Source organism: Drosophila subobscura, chromosome O (assembly GCF_008121235.1).
Source record: "Drosophila subobscura isolate 14011-0131.10 chromosome O, UCBerk_Dsub_1.0, whole genome shotgun sequence".
In the NCBI taxonomy this organism is placed as follows: Eukaryota; Metazoa; Arthropoda; class Insecta; order Diptera; family Drosophilidae; genus Drosophila; species Drosophila subobscura.
Window position 1 is genome coordinate 22123202 of NC_048533.1, and position 16815 is coordinate 22140016.

Consider the following 16815-nt stretch of genomic DNA (forward strand, 5'->3'; position numbering starts at 1 on the left):
CTCAATTTCTTGGAAATTATCTGTGAACTTTAAACCACTGTAAGTACACGCCCCTGCACACCCAAAAGGCATGAAGCCAGCACCATGCAGCACCACCAAGCACCCAGCCAACAGCTTGGGGCAGCATTCAGCTGGCCAGGCCAGACCATTGGTGGCAGTGCATTTGAAAGTGGTTTCGGCCAGCACAGACAGCACATTGCATAAGTGCACTAAATTCCAGTCAGAGGCACAATCCACTTTGGTTTTCTACCCGAATCAGCAACACAGTTTTTGTACCCGATCATTCTGTGTTGACGTAATGGCTTAACGATTATTGGCCATTGGCTCTTGGCTTTGCCTTTGTCTTTGTCTTCGTTTTGGGGCGGCCTAATTGAAGCGGAACCTGGTGGCTTGCTAGATGGATTGAGTGCCAAATGAGTTGTACTTCTTCAACGCTTCGACGCTCGAAAGTCAATTTATTACACACAAAAACACAAAAAGAACATACATTTAGTTGGTATATTTTAGTGGGTGTAACCGATGTGCGGGAGTGACTGATTTTTTTGGCAGTAGTGAAGTTGACATTGTCCTCGGACACTTCAGTCGCTATCTCTCTGATGCTGTCCTGCTCCCCCGCTGACCCGCCTACTTCCTGCCCGTGTAGTCGATGCTGTAGGATCCCGTGTTTAGGTTCAGATTACGCAGCGCTGGATGGAACTGCTGCGGCTGCTGTGGCTGCTGCTGCTGCGGGGCATAGTAGTTCTGGGCTGGCGCCGGGGGCTGGTAGTAGCGCGGCTGCGGTGCGGGCGGATTGTAGTACTGCGGCGTGGGATTGTAGTACGGTCGCTGAGGTGCAGGCTGCGGCGCTGGGGCATACGTCGGCTGCTGCTGCTGCTGCTGACCCCGCCCAAAGTCACCCAGCGAGAACTTGCTGGGCGCAATGGCTGGACGATTGTACTTCTGGTCCTTGTAATACACGGCCGGATCCTCCCTGTACTGCCCATCATCGATCTCGTTGGGTCCCAGCGGGTAGGGATTGCTGTTGCTCAGCGTCGGCGGTGGCACATTGATGTGGCTGCCAGCGGGCTCGAAGCCGCGCTTGCTTGCCCCGTACTCGATCTCCCGCACCTTGCCCTGATCGTCCACATAGCCGTACTTGCCGTAGACCTCTCCGTTGGCGTACTTGGTCTCGATCTTGAAGCTCTTGTCGGCTGCCTCGTAGCCATAAGTGTAGGAGCCATCATCGTTGTGTTTGTCGATCTGCTTGAGGATGGGCACTGGCGTGGTGTAGTCCTGATACTGCGCCAACGCACAGTGGGCCACGCACAGCAAAAGCAGCCAACAAATGGGCTACAATGAAGAAAATGAAAGACAAAGATTGGGATTGAGATAAGCTAACTTTAACTGTAAATGGTTTGTTTATAAAACAACTCAAAATAATTGAATTAGTCGCCGTAGCTCAAGGACACAATGAACCAAAAAAAACCCACAATTAGTTCACTTTTTTATCATAAACTTCGATCTGCAAGCAACATTTTGAGGGTTGGGCGGGCTGTACGTGCTCATTGGCTCAACCGGTTTATTGTCGAATGCATTCTACAAAATTCACTGCGCAAATTGTTTGCCCAAACGCCCAGTCAAGGGTTTTTGGCGGAGCGCCTAGGTTCTGGGTCGGGGTCTTACCGATTTCATCATTTTGCCAAGTTGATTTTCAATCAATGTCGAATCGTTTTCACCAATCTCTCTCGCTCTTTGTTGCACCACGAGTCACGCAATGTACACTGCAAAGATTTGTTATTAAATTATGTATGGAAAATGGCTCTGCACTTGCACTCGAGACTCTGCGAAACGAAACAACACACTCGAAAGAAAATCAGGGCGTGCAACGCTTTTTATACCACCAGCAACATTTCGCAAAGCCCCGCCAAAGAGGGGGCCCACAAAACTCTACGATATAAAAATAAGCTAAAGCTTCGACGGTGAAACGAAGTCTGGAAGTCGAGCGATCGGGCGATCGGCTGATCAGCTGCGACAACGAAACCGAAGCGAGAGACAGAGCCAGAGCCTCGGTCTCGGCGGGGCACGAGAACCGACTTGGACCTGCCATGGAATGCAGCATAGAAATCGAAAGCAGTCAGCCAGCTGGGCGTATGAGTACCCACATACCCGCTCACACACTCAACGTATATTATATGACATGGAGTCAGGGCGAGAAGCAATTTCCAATCAGGTTATTAACGTCGTCATACAAAATTCTTGGCTCGAACAGAATTTATGCTCCCAACGCTCACGCATACGCAATGAGAACGGAGCAAAACAGAGCGGAGCTGAATGCCAAGACTCTGTCGGCAGTCAACATTCAGTGCACGGAAGTGGCTGCACTTGTTAGGTATTTCAATTATGTAAAGCGATTCCCCCTCACCCCTTTAAACGATTACTAACAGCAGCCAAACGAGCGACCAACTAAAGCCAGCCCCAGCCACAGCCAGAGCATAATCTGTGTGTGTGTATCGAGCTTTGACCATTTCTCTTGAGCTGCCAAAAAAGAAATTAAATATGCTTGGGGTCCACTGACCTAGTCAATGTGTCTGCCGCTGGCAGAAACTGGTTGCCGATGACAAAATAGGTGATGATTTTTGGCTGAGTTTTTGCATTAAATTTTGGAGCTAAAATTAGTATATTTTTGTGAATTCTTAAACAGTCTGCTACCTCAGAGCCGAGCTCTGTCAAGGCCAAAGTTTCACAAATGCAACTAAAGGATTAGGACTTATAAACATTTTTGATTGGTTATGGCTAGAAGCGTATGGGGGGTTCATTACCCTGCCCATCCGCAGACCTTGGTCACAGTCGAATGCAGATAAGCATTTTGAGCCAGGTTGTTTGCCTTACTAAACCAATCATCAGTTGCAGAAGAGGAGGTCTCGAGGCAGTTTATACCCACTTCCCCTAAGTAGCTCTATAAAATCGCATAGATAATTTCTCACTTCACCAATCAACCAGATCTCGTCACATTTTAATGGTCTTGTAAAACCAGTTGAGCTCTAGCGAAAGTGAGATAATCGCTGTCTAGAATGGCATATAGATATATGTATATATTACGAGTATAATTGTGTGTGCACAACAGCAGATCTTGAGGGAATCGAGGTAACAGCGTGATGTCAAAGGCCCAAGGGTCACATCAAGGTGAGTGCAATTTTCGGTTAGAGGGTAGCAGCTCAGATGTCAGGCCACAATTCATTTGGACACCCTGTACGACCACATCAGGTCTAATGTTGACAAACTTGTTTACTTACTAATTCTACCAACAAAAAGACAAAGAGAATAAATATATATACTAAAGATGTCTATATGAAACATCCAAACAATGAAATGGCTTCAAAAGTTCTAGATTTTTGGCAATTCATTTCAAATAAAACACAAAGACTCGAGGCTCGAAATCTCATTTCATTCGGTGCGTTCAAGACGTGCAAAACTGTTGAAAGCTGTTTAATATCCCAGTCCAAAGATGCTGCAAAAAATTGCCAAGTTTTTAATCATTTTGGTCGTACTTACTGCCAGTGGAGAAGGCTCGAAATATCTGGCTCAGAAGCGTAAGGAACTCCCGCGGACTCTATCTACAATCAATCGAAAATTAATCAATTTTTTGCAGCCGATTTCCTTACACCTTGTGTTGTGGGCGATCCCAGTCTTAATACTTGCCTGGCCAAGAATCTGCAGATTCTGTTCCATCAGTGGAAGGATGGCATACCCGGCTACAATGCATTGGGCTCCTTGGATCCACTGTATATCAAGAGAGTGAAATTCTCGCAGGATGCCAGCCAGGCCATAGCCATCAATGCGGATCTGCAGAATGTTTACGTGACGGGTGGTGGTCAAGCGGTGGTCAAGGAAGCCAGGTAGGATCTACCAGTTCTTCATCTACAAATGGAAAACTCACTCAAGAAATCGCCTACTCTTTAGCTATGATCCCAAACATTATGTGATGAAGGCTTTGATCTATGTGCCGAAGCTGCGCTTCCAGTTCGACTACAAACTCAAAGGCCATGTCGTCGCCCTCAATCTCAATGGCCATGGCAGCGGCTACTTTGAGGCTGGTAAGACTAGTTGAAGATCATCTTTAAGACCATCTTGAAGACCATCTTTAATCTTATTGCAATCCGCAGAGAAAGCTTTGCTGTACATGGAAATGGCGGGCAGGCCACGCGTCACACCCGAAGGTGGCTTCGCGGAGGTGGATCGTGTGAAAATCTCCTTCCGTGATATCAAGCAATTCCACATCCAATTGGACAATCTGTTTGGTGGCAACAAGCCCCTAGAGGACAGTGCCCACACACTATTCAACGAGAACTGGCGCGAGTTCTACGAGGTGCTGCGTCCTGCTGCCGAGCAAACTGTTGAAGGAGTCCTGCTCGATCGCATGAAGAAGACGTTCGCCTATGTGCCAGCCAGTTACTTCATCAAAGACTTCCACTGAAGGGGGAAGAACTATCTGCCCTAGAATAAATATAACTTATAAAGTGATAACTTTTAATAATACTGTAATCGCCTGGTAGGACAGGAAATAGCTGAAATTAAACACAAAGTATAAGCTGCACTTGGCACCCGGCTTCGTGTTCAAACTACGAGTAAATGGCTGTAAGTTTTCATCTCAGTTGAACGTTGTCACCGCTCGCAACTCGGATCTTGGATCTATGATCTCGTTGCTCGTTGAATGAGAATAAAACTGAGGCCCGGAGCTCGCCTCCAGCTAGTCGGTTGCATGTCGTGACACCGATTAATGCGACTCTAAGCGCCTGTCTCAGTCGCAAGTACACATATTAGATACAAAATTGCTTTAAGATACAGTAGCATGAGCAGCGGCCACAGCATGAGCACGCGCCATGGCCGTAGGTCTTTTGGCCTTTGTGGTGGATTAATTGTGATCTTTTGCCTAAATGAGATTGCCTTGGGTGCGATGGTCTCAGCCGTCGCCTACTACACGGAGAAGCGTAAGTGTCATCCTTCTAATTACTCCACTTTACTGGTACTCCAACGATTCCCAACAGCATCCTGGCTGCCCTCGTGCCGAATTTATGAGCCCGGCTTCACCAAGTGCTCCACGAACAGCATACAGAAGCTGCTGGATCAAATGAACATCGGCATTCCAGAGATAGTCGAGAGCTTTGGTCCCTTCGATCCTATGCATGTGAGAGACATAGTCTTCAAGCAGGACAACAATGAGGTGGCCACCATAAGGGCCAATCTCACAGATCTTGTGGTGAAGGGTTTTGCACAAACCAAGGTCAAGGAAAGCCGGTGAGTGGTAGCAGCAAACCAGTGGAGCACTTTTTCAATAAAGTGATTCAATTAGTGTCAGCAAGAAGGACTTTAGCTGGCAGACCAAAATCTATCTGCCCAAAATGCGACTGGACGGCAAGTACCGAATGGCTGGACGGATTCTACTCATACCACTGAGTGGCTCTGGCAATATATTCATAGAGATTCGTAAGTGTTTTTGCATTTTATGGCTCAGCCTCAGAAATCACAATCACAACCTCGATAGACGATCTGGAAATACTATTGCTAACCACGACGGAGCTGTACGAGAAGGGCGGCTTCACATTCGACAATGTGACGTCGGTTCGTGTGCAATTGAAGCTCTCTCGAGTGCACACCAATCTGGACAACCTGTTCAACGGTCGCAGCCCCGAGGTGGAGCGCAGCACCAATCAGTTTTTCAACGACAACTGGCGAGACTTTTACGAGGCCCTCAAGCCGTTGATTGCCGGAACCGTCGAGAACATACTCTACGATGTGATGTCCAAGGTGTTCCATCTAATACCAGCTAATTTCTTTGTGGAAGATATACCCACTCCGCAGGATTTTTATGGCTCCAAGCAGGTGGCTGCTAGTGATAATGAATCCAAATCCAGTGAAAAGTGAGAACTGGGAGAACCGTTTAGTGCATTTGAGAGTCTATTCCAGTTTTGAGCTGAGGGTTTGTCGGTGAGACAGTGGCAATAAATGTTTTTTATTTGTACAACAGAATATTTGCAATTAAAATGAGTTTAACATTTAATCATTCCTTTGATAATCGTACTCTTAGCTCTATTAAATAATGAGAAAATTGTGGGTTTACACTGGAAGTTCAAGCTCGAATGATATCAGCTTTATTCGCTGAAAAGTACACTCCAAACTTTTGTTCTGAAATGACAAAAAAATTAATTATAAAATACTCAGATTTAATTTGCATATCTCACCATTCTTGTCCACTCGATAGCTGTGCTTCTTGTAGATATAACACATCAGAAACGCAATGACGATCGACAAAACCACCGAAACGATACCCACTAATATGAAGAGCCATTTCAATCGGTTCTTGCCGGTGCTCCGTCCATGGGAGTGCTCCAGCATGGCCGATCCGTCTGGCGACTGGCAGAGGTAGCCGGCAGCTGGCTCTCCGCCATCGAAGCAGGCACACACGTCGGGGAAGAGGCAGTACCCGTTGATGCACTCCCTCTCGCAAATGGGGAGACACAGCAGCCGTCCGGCATCCCTTTCGTCTCTCTGCAGCTTGTAGTTTGGCTCGCAGGTGCATTGCTCCTCCACGCATGTCCCGTTCCAGCAGAACTTCTCGCACCAAACCAACAAATCTCCTATCGAGGAGGAACTCTCCGACGGGGCCGAGGATTCCTCATACCAGCTGTCAGTCGAAGAGACAGGTTCAAGCTGATCAATATTCCTAGGAACACACGTCCCTGATGAAAACTCGTAGACATAACCGTCGACACAAACGCAAAGATTCGGTGCGACGCAGGATCCATTGAAACATCCATTCGGGCAGTGAAATTTGCAGGAACTTTCTCCGCTCTTGATGTACCCTTCCATGCACGAGCATTGCCCCGGCGCCACGCATATTCCTCCATTCTCACATCCGGTCTCGCACGTAGGAACACATCTGTTCTCAGTCTCCTTTCCAAATCCTTCGTTGCAGGAACACTTTCCAGGGGATTCGCAGAATCCGTTCTCACATCCGCCCTCGCATATGGGAACACATCTGTTCTCACTCTCCTTTCCGTATCCTTCAAGGCAGGAACACTTCCCGTGAGACTCGCAGAATCCGTTCTCACATCCTCCTTCGCAAATGGGAACACATCTGTTCTCACTCTCCTTTCCAAATCCTTCGTTGCAGGAACACTTTCCAGGGGATTCGCAGAATCCGTTCTCACATCCGCCCTCGCATATGGGAACACATCTGTTCTCACTCTCCTTTCCGTATCCTTCAAGGCAGGAACACTTCCCGGGAGACTCGCAGAATCCGTTCTCAAATCCTCCTTCGCAAATGGGAGCACATCTGTTCACAGTTTCCTTTCCGTATCCCTCGTTGCAGGAACACTTTCCGGGAGACTCGCAGAATCCGTTCTCACATCCTCCCTCGCAAATGGGAACACATCCGTTCTCACTCTCCTTTCCAAATCCTTCGTTGCAGGAACACTTTCCAGGGGATTCGCAGAATCCGTTCTCACATCCTCCTTCGCAAATGGGAACACATCTGTTTTCAGTTTCCTTTCCGTATCCCTCGTTGCAGGAACACTTTCCGGGAGACTCACAGAATCCGTTCTCACATCCTCCCTCGCAAATGGGAACACATCTGTTCTCACTCTCCATTCCGTATCCTTCATTGCAGGAACACTTTCCGGGAGACTCACAGAATCCGTTCTCACATCCTCCCTCGCAAATGGGAACACATCTGTTCTCACTCTCTTTTTCATATCCTTCGTTGCAGGAACACTTTCCGGGAGACTCACAGAATCCGTTCTCACATCCTCCCTCGCAAATGGGAACACATCTGTTCTCACTCTCCTTTCCGTGTCCTTCATTGCAGGAGCACTTTCCGGGAGACTCACAGAATCCGTTCTCACATCCTCCTTCGCAAATGGGAATACATCTGTTCTCAGTTTCCTTTTCGTATCCCTCGTTGCAGGAACACTTTCCAGGGGATTCGCAGAATCCGTTCTCACATCCTCCCTCGCAAATGGGAACACATCTGTTCTCAGTTTCCTTTTCGTATCCCTCGTTGCAGGAACACTTTCCGGGAGACTCGCAGAGTCCGTTCTCACATCCTCCCTCGCAAAGGGGAACACATCTGTTCTCACTCTCCTTTCCAAATCCTTCATTGCAGGAACACTTTCCGGGAGACGCACAGAATCCGTTCTCACATCCTCCCTCGCAAATGGGAACACATCTGTTCTCACTTTCCTTTCCGTATCCTTCAAGGCAGGAACACTTTCCGGGAGACGCACAGAATCCGTTCTCACATCCTCCTTCGCAAATGGGAACACATCTGTTCTCAGTTTCCTTTCCGTATCCCTCGTTGCAAGAACACTTTCCGGGAGACTCGCAGAATCCGTTCTCACATCCTCCTTCGCAAATGGGAACACATCTGTTCTCAGTTTCCTTTCCGTATCCTTCATTGCAGGAACACTTTCCGGGAGACTCGCATAATCCGTTCTCACATCCTCCTTCGCAAATGGGAACACATCTGTTCTCAGTTTCCTTTCCGTATCCTTCATTGCAGGAACACTTTCCGGGAGACTCGCAGAATCCGTTCTCACATCCTCCTTCGCAAATGGGAACACATCTGTTCTCACTCTCTTTTCCGTATCCTTCGTTGCAGGAACACTTTCCGGGAGACTCGCAGAATCCGTTCTCACATCCTCCTTCGCAAATGGGAACACATCTGTTCTCACTCTCTTTTCTGTATCCTTCATTGCAGGAACACTTTCCGGGAGACTCGCAGAATCCGTTCTCGCATCCACCCTCGCATATGGGATCACATCTGTTCTCAGTTTCCTTTCCGTAGCCTTCGTTGCAGGAACACTTTCCGGGGGATTCGCAGAATCCGTTCTCACATCCGCCTTTGCAGACTGGCGCACAGATGTTGTCCTGCTTCAGAAAACCCTCGTTGCATGCGCAAATATCTGGAGCCTCACAGAACCCGTTTGGGCATCCTGCGCTGCAGATGGGGAGGCAAACCGAGTCGCTGATGGCAAGGTAACCTTTGTGGCATTCGCAGACATCTGGCGCCGTGCAGTTGCCATTGAAGCAGCCGTCGGTGCAGATGGGCACGCAGTTCCTATCGGGCCCCTTCTGATAGTGCTTCTTGCACTCGCATACGTCGGGTGCCCGACAAACGCCGTTATCGCAGCCCATGCGGCACACTGGTCGACACATGAACGACTCGGAGTCTTTGTCCAGTACGTAGCCCGTTTTGCACTCGCAGCGATTAGGAGCCGCACAGACACCGTTGCCGAAGGCACAGTTCTGATCGCAGCTGGGCTGGCATGTCTGACTGGTGGCATTCAGCGCGTAGCCTGCGTTGCAGCTGCACTTGTTGGGGAGCACGCACTTGCCGTTGGGACAGCCGCTGGGGCAGTGGGGCAGACAGTTGCCGCTGGCGGTGTCCAGTACATGGTCCTTGGAGCAGACGCACCGTCCGGGAGATTGGCAGGTGCCCTTGCTGCAGCCACCCTTGCAGGCGGGAACACATCTGTCAGGGTATGGAGAAATCCAAACAGTTATTAAGTAAATAAAATATGGAACTTCCTACCGATTAGACGAAACTTTGTTAAAGTTTTGATATCCAGCGTTGCAGGTGCACACATTTGGCTTCGTGCACTTGCCACTCCCACAGGGCCGCTGGCAGGTGGCCACACACGAAATCTTTGGACCCTTCCCAATTCTTCTGTATCCTCTGCAGCAGGTTTGCACTTTTCTCTCCTATGGAAAGACTCTTCAATTGTATGTGGAAAGAGACTCCAAAGGTCTGCCTTACCATGCGCTTGCCATTCACAGTTCTGACCTGCTTCACCTCACAGATCTGCGCCTCCAAGAATCCGATAAGTAGGGAAAGTATTAGAATTTTGCCAATCAACATGATTGCCTAAGAAATATCCAACAACTGACTCTGATCCATTTAGAAATGTGACTAAAGAGGCCTCAGCAAAAATCAGAAAATATTCATAAGTTTGCAAACGCTTCTTAGTTCCCACATACATACATACATACATATGTATATGTATATGTATATATGTATGTACACAATTACATATATGTACATATGTATATGGCATCCGTTTTAACAAGACTTATCACCAAAGCAGGCGAATGTCGCAATGGCTCGGCATTATAATGGAACATTGTTCCCCCCGAAGAGCTCTACTCGAGCTCATTTGATGCGTGCAATTGGCAGGGGAAGAGATCTTCAATGCTTATCTCCAACCCCCTTGTAGTACCCCTAATAAATGCACTCTTAGGGAATAGGACTAATTTCTATACATACCGAATTCCACATGCTCTATCGCTTAGATCCATGACTCAGTTTTGTTTTAGACTTTGTTTTCTTAGAGATTAAATTTACGAAATTTATGCACATAAGAAGCCACAAGCTCCTATCATGTTTAAAGTATTCCCCCCGAAACGAGGGTACACGAAATTCACTCTCCCATTTAAATTCAAGCGAAATTGAAACTTTCAATGCAAAAATATTTATTTGTATCATTACAAGGCCATTAATTACATCATTATGGAATGCGATAACTTGAACTGGACTCTGCTGCAGTCTAGTTAGAAGATGAAAATACTTTTGGCATTAGTCACATCAAATGATTAAAAATTAGAGTCCAAATCATTTGGGGGCTCAGATTTTGATACGGCAATACTAGAATTTCTGGTAGCAGTTGTAAAGTAAATCATTTCTGTCATGTCTGGCTGATGGCTGATAGACATCCGTTGAGATTCTATAATTAAACAAATAGAAATGCAAATTAGGAAGGCACAAGCCTCCCATTAATTTCTCTGTATTTCCGCGGAAAGTAGCGCGAAGTTTACCCACATAAATTCAAACTCAAATTCTAATTTCAGGCACAGCAATAACCTCAACTGTTCTCCAGATTTCTATTGCTGTTTGGTACAAAGATGAAAATACTTTGTGCAATAGTAACATTGGCCATTTGGCTCAACAATGTTCCAGCGCATTAAGATCATTTAATGTTTTTATTATGGCCATTAATGTGCAGGTATTTTTGCTTTGTTTTCAACCTGAGTTTAGCAATTAAGTTTTGCCTAGGTGCGAACACAGCCTGACTGTCAGGCGACGTATTTTCCAGCTGCCAGCCGCCAGTGCGATTATCTAGATATTAAATTAGCTTACCGGTTCGTGCGCTGTGCGGTGGCAAGGTGAAGTCGCTACAGTTTCTACGACTGCCACTGCAAGTATATCTATAATATAAATATGGAATAAATTTAAGTGGACGTAGTAAATGAAAATGTCTCGATTCTGGTATTGCCCAGGCATCACATCACATCACATCACAGCCACACTCAATTCATCAATTGCACTCGAGTCGCTGGGATGGCCAGACCGCACATGCACTTGGGCTATAAATAGGCGAGATAAAAGCCAGCTCCGCTCCGAGTTAGCTCTCATTCGCCGAGCCGCGACTAACTCGATTAGGCGGTGACTTTAACTGTGATATTACTCTGTGACAGTGACAACTTTTCCCCAATGCACATAATTGGGTTACTGCTGTGCGCGGGCATGCTCCAGTTGCTGCTGCTCGATGGCAGCCACTGCGTTGCATTCTACACGGAGAAGCGTAAGTGAAGCATTAATGTGTCAGTGTGTGAACTCTTAACGCAAATCATGTTGCACCTTGTGCTAATGCCGGAAATCTGTTCATGTTGCAGCCTCGTACATCGAATCGTGTCGAATCTATGAGCCCGCCTTCACCAACTGCTCAACCCGTTCGATTCAGCGATTCATGAATCAGGTAATCAAAGGTGAGGCTTTCAGCTTAACAAAACTTTCCACGCTCATCGGAATATTCCAAATCGTCAGGCATACCCGAGATTGATGAGTCCTTTGGACCCATCGATCCCATGAAGCAGGATCAGCTGGTGTTTCAGCAGGACAACAGCGACATAGCCACCATTTCAGCTAATCTGACGGATATGCTGATACGCGGCTTTGGCAAAATGGTGATCAAGGAGAGCAAGTGAGTGTCGATTGGAATGCTTTGCACTTTGCATATAAAGTTAATTTTCAAGCGGAAATTAAAGTGATTTTTAATCTCTTTTTAGGGTCAGCAAAAAGGACTTTAGCTGGCTGACAAAAATCTACTTGCCAACAATGCGCTTGGACTGCAAATACCAAATGATTGGACGCATTCTGCTCGTGCCTCTGCGCGGTGGTGGCGACATGTTCCTCGAAATTGGTACATAAATATCCCTGCCTCTTGGTAAATCAACCACAACTAAACGAATAACTTCTAGATGACCTCAACATACTGATGAGCACCAAGACACATCTGTACGAAAAGGGCGGCTACACTTTCTACAATGTGACATCAACGCGCGTGAAGCTGGATGTGGGCAAGGTGAAGACCCACATGGGGAACCTCTTCAATGGCCAGAGCAAGGAGGTGGAGCGCGGCACCAATCAGTTCTTCAACGACAATTGGCGGGACCTGTTTGAGGCACTGCGTCCCCTGGTGGCCGAGACTGTGGAGCGAACGCTGCTGAAGCTGCTGCAGAAGTTGTTCAATCTGATACCCGCCAACTTCTTCGTGGAGGACATACCCAACTCGCTGACACTGTACGGTAGAAAAACGCAGATGATCGCGTAGGAAGAGTATTTCTTTTAATGGACATCCCGCCCCGGATGGTGTGTTACGTCTAGTTGTTAGTGTAAAGTAATAAATGCTAAACTTAAATGGTAACCTAACATGGCATGGCACAGTGCTCCAGCTCCAGCTCCTGCTCCTGCTCGTTCGAGTTCAGTAGAACCAATCGTACTTGAGATAGTCGCCCTCGTGCTTCAGGGCCGCAATTGAGGTGTGCCGCACGTGTCCGGTGCGCGCAAAGATCCGGCGATTGCCCACCGGCTGCAGCGTGCGGAAGTTGTCCACCAACGCGCCATCCTGCGTGTCCGACAGCTGACGGAAGCGAGAGATTTGCTTGGGGGAGATGGGTATGGGATCGGAGTACAGGATCCAGGTGACGGCCTCCGAGCAGGGCGGCGTTGTCAAGGAACCTAAATCAGAGAGAGATTGCGACATTAATTGAGTTGTGGGATAAACATCTGTTTTGTTGTTGTTGACATCGATTCGCTGTCATTGTAATCAGTGTCTGCCATTCAGTTCCACTTAGAGTCTCGCCTGAATGCTAATTGAATGTGCAAATGTCTGCTTAATAGCAGCTTCCCCCCTGGTGGATACATACCCTTGTAGGTGTAGAACTTGTCCACATCAACGCCGGCTATGAGGGAGGACAGCGAGAAGGTGACATTGAGGGATGCCTCCTGGTTGGCATCGGCTATCAAATGCAGATGACGATTAATGGTGACCAAGCCCTGACCCTCATCCTCATCGAGCTGCAGAGAGATTGCCATAATGGGTTAACAAATCATTTCCATGTCCAATCCGTACTCACATTGAAGAAGAATCCGAGCACGGCAGCGCCATCGGGATGATTGAGCGCCTCCCCAATGGTCGCATACTTCTTGTTGCGGTGCACAATGTGCATCTCCATGGTGTAGCGGATGTCGTTGATGACATGCTCGGAGCCTCGATTGTTCTTGTCGCCCCAGTGGAAGTGCAGGCCCTCCACCTCGAATTCGCCGGGCAGCTTCGCACCGCGAATGTAGGGCAGAAAGTCCTCCTCCGCGTTGCTCGCATTGACCTTGGGTATGCCAATGGAGACTGCAAAGACCATCAATCAACATTCTCCCTCTCTCTCTCTCTCTGGTTTGCCCTCTCACTTACCCGTGTGTCCGTTGTTGACCAATTTCAGGGGATACGGCAGTAGGTTGTGGTAGCCAATCATATCCACGGCTGGCATATGAACGGGTATGGTCTGCAAAAAGGACACAATCACGCTCGATTAGAGGACTGGCAAAGGGGTAATTAGGTCACCGCTTACCCTGCTCGTGGTGATGGCAATGGGCGACTGCGTCTTGCCGGCACAGTGGCCATGGTGCCGGGCCCAGCGCCGCTGATTGGGCTCCGAGTAGCCAAACACATGGCTGCTGACAGCTGGAAAGGGGGAAAACAGCAAAAGGATTTGATTAGCATGACGATCCTTAATGGAATGTACAACGATTAAAGTGTTTTCCACATTTGCAGACGATCACGTGCCGAATGTCTTTCACCCCGCGCCGACTTCGACCTTCTCGCGGATCCTATCTCTGACATATAGGAGCACTTGTGAATTACCGCATAATAGATGGCACAGCAAACAAATATGAAATGTTTTTTTCAGCGGCAGTCAATGGACAGACAGACCGACAGACAAGTGGCTAAGTGCGGCACAAAGAGCGTGAGCCCCAAGGGCACGTTCTGGCCAACAAATTTAGATATCGCATTGTTGATTTAGATATATTTATTTATTGTAGGATAGATAATGGAGACGGGGCAAATAATAATTTTCATTTAATTTTCACAGTGCAAAAATTCAATGGAATGTTCCCGCGAAAGGCGAAAAGGAAATACTTGTTTAAAGGCTAATTTGCATGTGATTGGTGATAATTTGTGTTTGAAAAGCTTCACAGCGAATTAACATATCATATGACACTGTTTTTCCACTGCAAGAGGGAGATAGATGGAGAGAAAGAGAGAGGGAGAAAGAGTGTGGAGTGCAGAAATGGCTGTTTGGCCATTTGATAAATTAGTTTAATTAGTTGGTTTATTTATTATAATATTATGATTGTTATTTATTTGTAGTCGCGCTTATCAACTTGCTTGGGCAATCAATTAATTCAATTTATTCTGCTGTCATCTATGACCATTGGATATTATGTCATCCAGCAAGTGCCTAACATTTAATTTTCATTACCATTTTGGTGGCAAGTGCGTTGTAAACAAATTTGCCAATAAATACACGTACTTGTAGATAAAATAGATTGATTGTAGAATCAAATTAAAGATTACTTTTAAGTATCGGAGAGATCCCAGAGATGTTATCTATAAAGATAACCATTTACATGTTACGCAAGTTCCCATAAGAGATTCCCAATGCGATTCCCGAACACCTTACATGAGCAGGCAATCTATCAAAATCAATGGGTTGCCGTAAACTGTACTAATTGACAGTTTCGAGTGTAATAAATATCATTAAACTGCTCGAAATTAGGTTCGTGAAGTGCGTACTTATGACTGTTAATGCCAAGACATAGCAGGGGGAACCCGTAACAAACACGAGGCATGAGCTGTCCACACATCTGACTATTATTAACCGACGAAAGTTCACCAGAATAGATATCGATTTATGATCGTTTGACTATTGTTTTATTTACAGTACAATCGAACAAAAACATTATGAATCACCTGACAGTGGATCGATCACACAAAATACTCTAAAAAAATGCGTATCCTTGAACGTAATATTCACCTTGAGTCCAGCAGATGAGCAGGAACGCAGCTTCGATTATTATGGATAATTTCATGATTGAGTTTATATTTCAATTGTTTATTGGGAGTGAGAAGTGAACTCCTTTTAAGCGTTTGTAGCACCTTCCGATCGGGTGACAGATTCTAAACTGCGGGACGTTCCGTTTGCGAGGCACCTTCACAACTTCCTCAGCGGGCAGTCAACGAACTACTTGAAAATTCGAAAGCTGAAATCCCCGCCCGAAGCGCGTGCACCACACACATACAGAGACACTCGCACACACAGACAGCGCGAGGCGCACGAACCGAGCTGCCGCTGCCGACGACGACGATCGATCGTTCGATCGTTGGATGGATGGCTGCTGCCTGTAGAACACTGTCGGGGATCGGGAAATCGGGGCACTAGGATAGGATAAAAGAAAACCGAAATTATTGCACCACGGCATGAGCCGACTGTCCAAAGGCCACAAAAGGAATCAATGCCAGGGGCGTGCGAGTGCAAATGCGATTGCGATTGCCATCCGATTGCGATTGGCGAAATCAAAGGGAAAGAAAATTCGTCATAATTCGCACCTAATGCCAATGGCAAACACCAGCCAGAGTGGTAACTGCTTTCGATCATTTCTGATAATATTTTGTTTTGCATACAATTTTGCTGATTTATTTATTTGCTTATGGCCCAAATGGGGCATGGGCGGGGAGGGGGGTGTTCTTAGCGGTAGCCGTTACTAAGCCAACAAGTCGCGACAACGTCATGCCGAAAGCCGCTAATTGAACGCGGGGTCTTCAGCAGTCGCCCAGCCAATCGGTGCGGCAAAAACAGAATCAAATTCATTGAGCGTTTTTCGCACGTTTTACAGTTTCCACATTTTGTTGTAGTTTTTTGTGACCGAGCGATCGAGCGATCTGTAAAGTCGCATTTACACTTGTATAGGAAGTTCGTGATCTACATGAGAATGTGGGGGAATTGTAAATGGCATTTAGAACGAACCGAACCGATAGCTATTTATATCTTTATGATAGGCTATGCACAGCCACGCGAAGTCTGATAGTTGATCGATGTGTCTGGGGCAAGGCTTTACCACTGTAAGCTTACATGGGAGTGGGCCACACTTTGGTGGCTCTTGGCAGCAGAAGACCAATCCAATTACAATCATTTGCCATTAGTTTCGCTTACCAGTTCTAGTCGGTCTGGCTTGGCTTTCCCACTGACCGTCTTTAATTGCTGCAACACGATTCGGATTGTTTAGAGCCTCCAGCTTGATCATTGCCCAAAGGTGTCAATCTTTGAGCTCCGGCCAGCAAATAATCGCATGATTATCACATGGGCTTGGACAAAGGACTGCCCCATCATCATCATCAACCCACAACCCACATTGGATGGGCTTCTTCCATCGAGTCAATTGATTAT

General features: G+C 46.9%; 6 protein-coding genes across 7 annotated transcripts; 3 read left to right on the forward strand and 3 right to left on the reverse strand.

Annotated features, from left to right (window-relative positions):
• Positions 1-479: 479 nt before the first annotated feature.
• Positions 480-1854, reverse strand: LOC117899369 (activating signal cointegrator 1 complex subunit 2 homolog). The gene is made up of 2 exons (XM_034809349.1): positions 1663-1854; positions 480-1329 (listed from the first exon to the last, which is right to left on the reverse strand). Exons 1-2 carry the CDS (start codon positions 1672-1674, stop codon positions 625-627), a joined length of 717 nt encoding a protein of 238 aa, XP_034665240.1. The 5' UTR covers positions 1675-1854; the 3' UTR covers positions 480-624.
• Positions 1855-3465: 1611 nt separating this feature from the next.
• On the forward strand, positions 3466-4571 carry LOC117899368. Its single transcript, XM_034809347.1, has 4 exons — positions 3466-3569; positions 3629-3875; positions 3940-4073; positions 4143-4571. Exons 1-4 carry the CDS (start codon positions 3485-3487, stop codon positions 4451-4453), a joined length of 777 nt encoding a protein of 258 aa, XP_034665238.1. The 5' UTR covers positions 3466-3484; the 3' UTR covers positions 4454-4571.
• A 167-nt stretch (positions 4572-4738) lies between these two features.
• Positions 4739-5988, forward strand: LOC117899365. The gene is made up of 4 exons (XM_034809344.1): positions 4739-4967; positions 5025-5274; positions 5330-5463; positions 5522-5988. Exons 1-4 carry the CDS (start codon positions 4829-4831, stop codon positions 5899-5901), a joined length of 903 nt encoding a protein of 300 aa, XP_034665235.1. The 5' UTR covers positions 4739-4828; the 3' UTR covers positions 5902-5988.
• Positions 5989-6054: 66 nt separating this feature from the next.
• LOC117897838 (multiple epidermal growth factor-like domains protein 6) lies at positions 6055-9944 on the reverse strand. Of its 2 annotated transcripts, XM_034806904.1 has the most exons (6): positions 9794-9944; positions 9569-9738; positions 8345-9508; positions 7194-8245; positions 6219-7094; positions 6055-6162 (listed from the first exon to the last, which is right to left on the reverse strand). In XM_034806904.1, exons 1-6 carry the CDS (start codon positions 9893-9895, stop codon positions 6107-6109), a joined length of 3420 nt encoding a protein of 1139 aa, XP_034662795.1. In that variant the 5' UTR covers positions 9896-9944; the 3' UTR covers positions 6055-6106. The 2 variants fall into 2 exon arrangements, with proteins under 2 accessions (XP_034662795.1, XP_034662793.1); XM_034806902.1 differs by having other exon boundaries at positions 6219-8245; positions 9794-9941.
• A 1511-nt stretch (positions 9945-11455) lies between these two features.
• LOC117896484 lies at positions 11456-12742 on the forward strand. The gene is made up of 5 exons (XM_034804823.1): positions 11456-11615; positions 11707-11799; positions 11858-12014; positions 12100-12233; positions 12292-12742. The coding sequence occupies exons 1-5, from the start codon at positions 11525-11527 to the stop codon at positions 12642-12644; spliced, it is 828 nt and encodes a 275-aa protein (XP_034660714.1). The 5' UTR covers positions 11456-11524; the 3' UTR covers positions 12645-12742.
• On the reverse strand, positions 12637-15589 carry LOC117896483 (carbonic anhydrase 2). Its single transcript, XM_034804822.1, has 6 exons — positions 15406-15589; positions 13939-14051; positions 13782-13872; positions 13450-13718; positions 13240-13390; positions 12637-13051 (listed from the first exon to the last, which is right to left on the reverse strand). The coding sequence occupies exons 1-6, from the start codon at positions 15458-15460 to the stop codon at positions 12795-12797; spliced, it is 936 nt and encodes a 311-aa protein (XP_034660713.1). The 5' UTR covers positions 15461-15589; the 3' UTR covers positions 12637-12794.
• Between the last annotated feature and the right edge of the window lie 1226 nt (positions 15590-16815).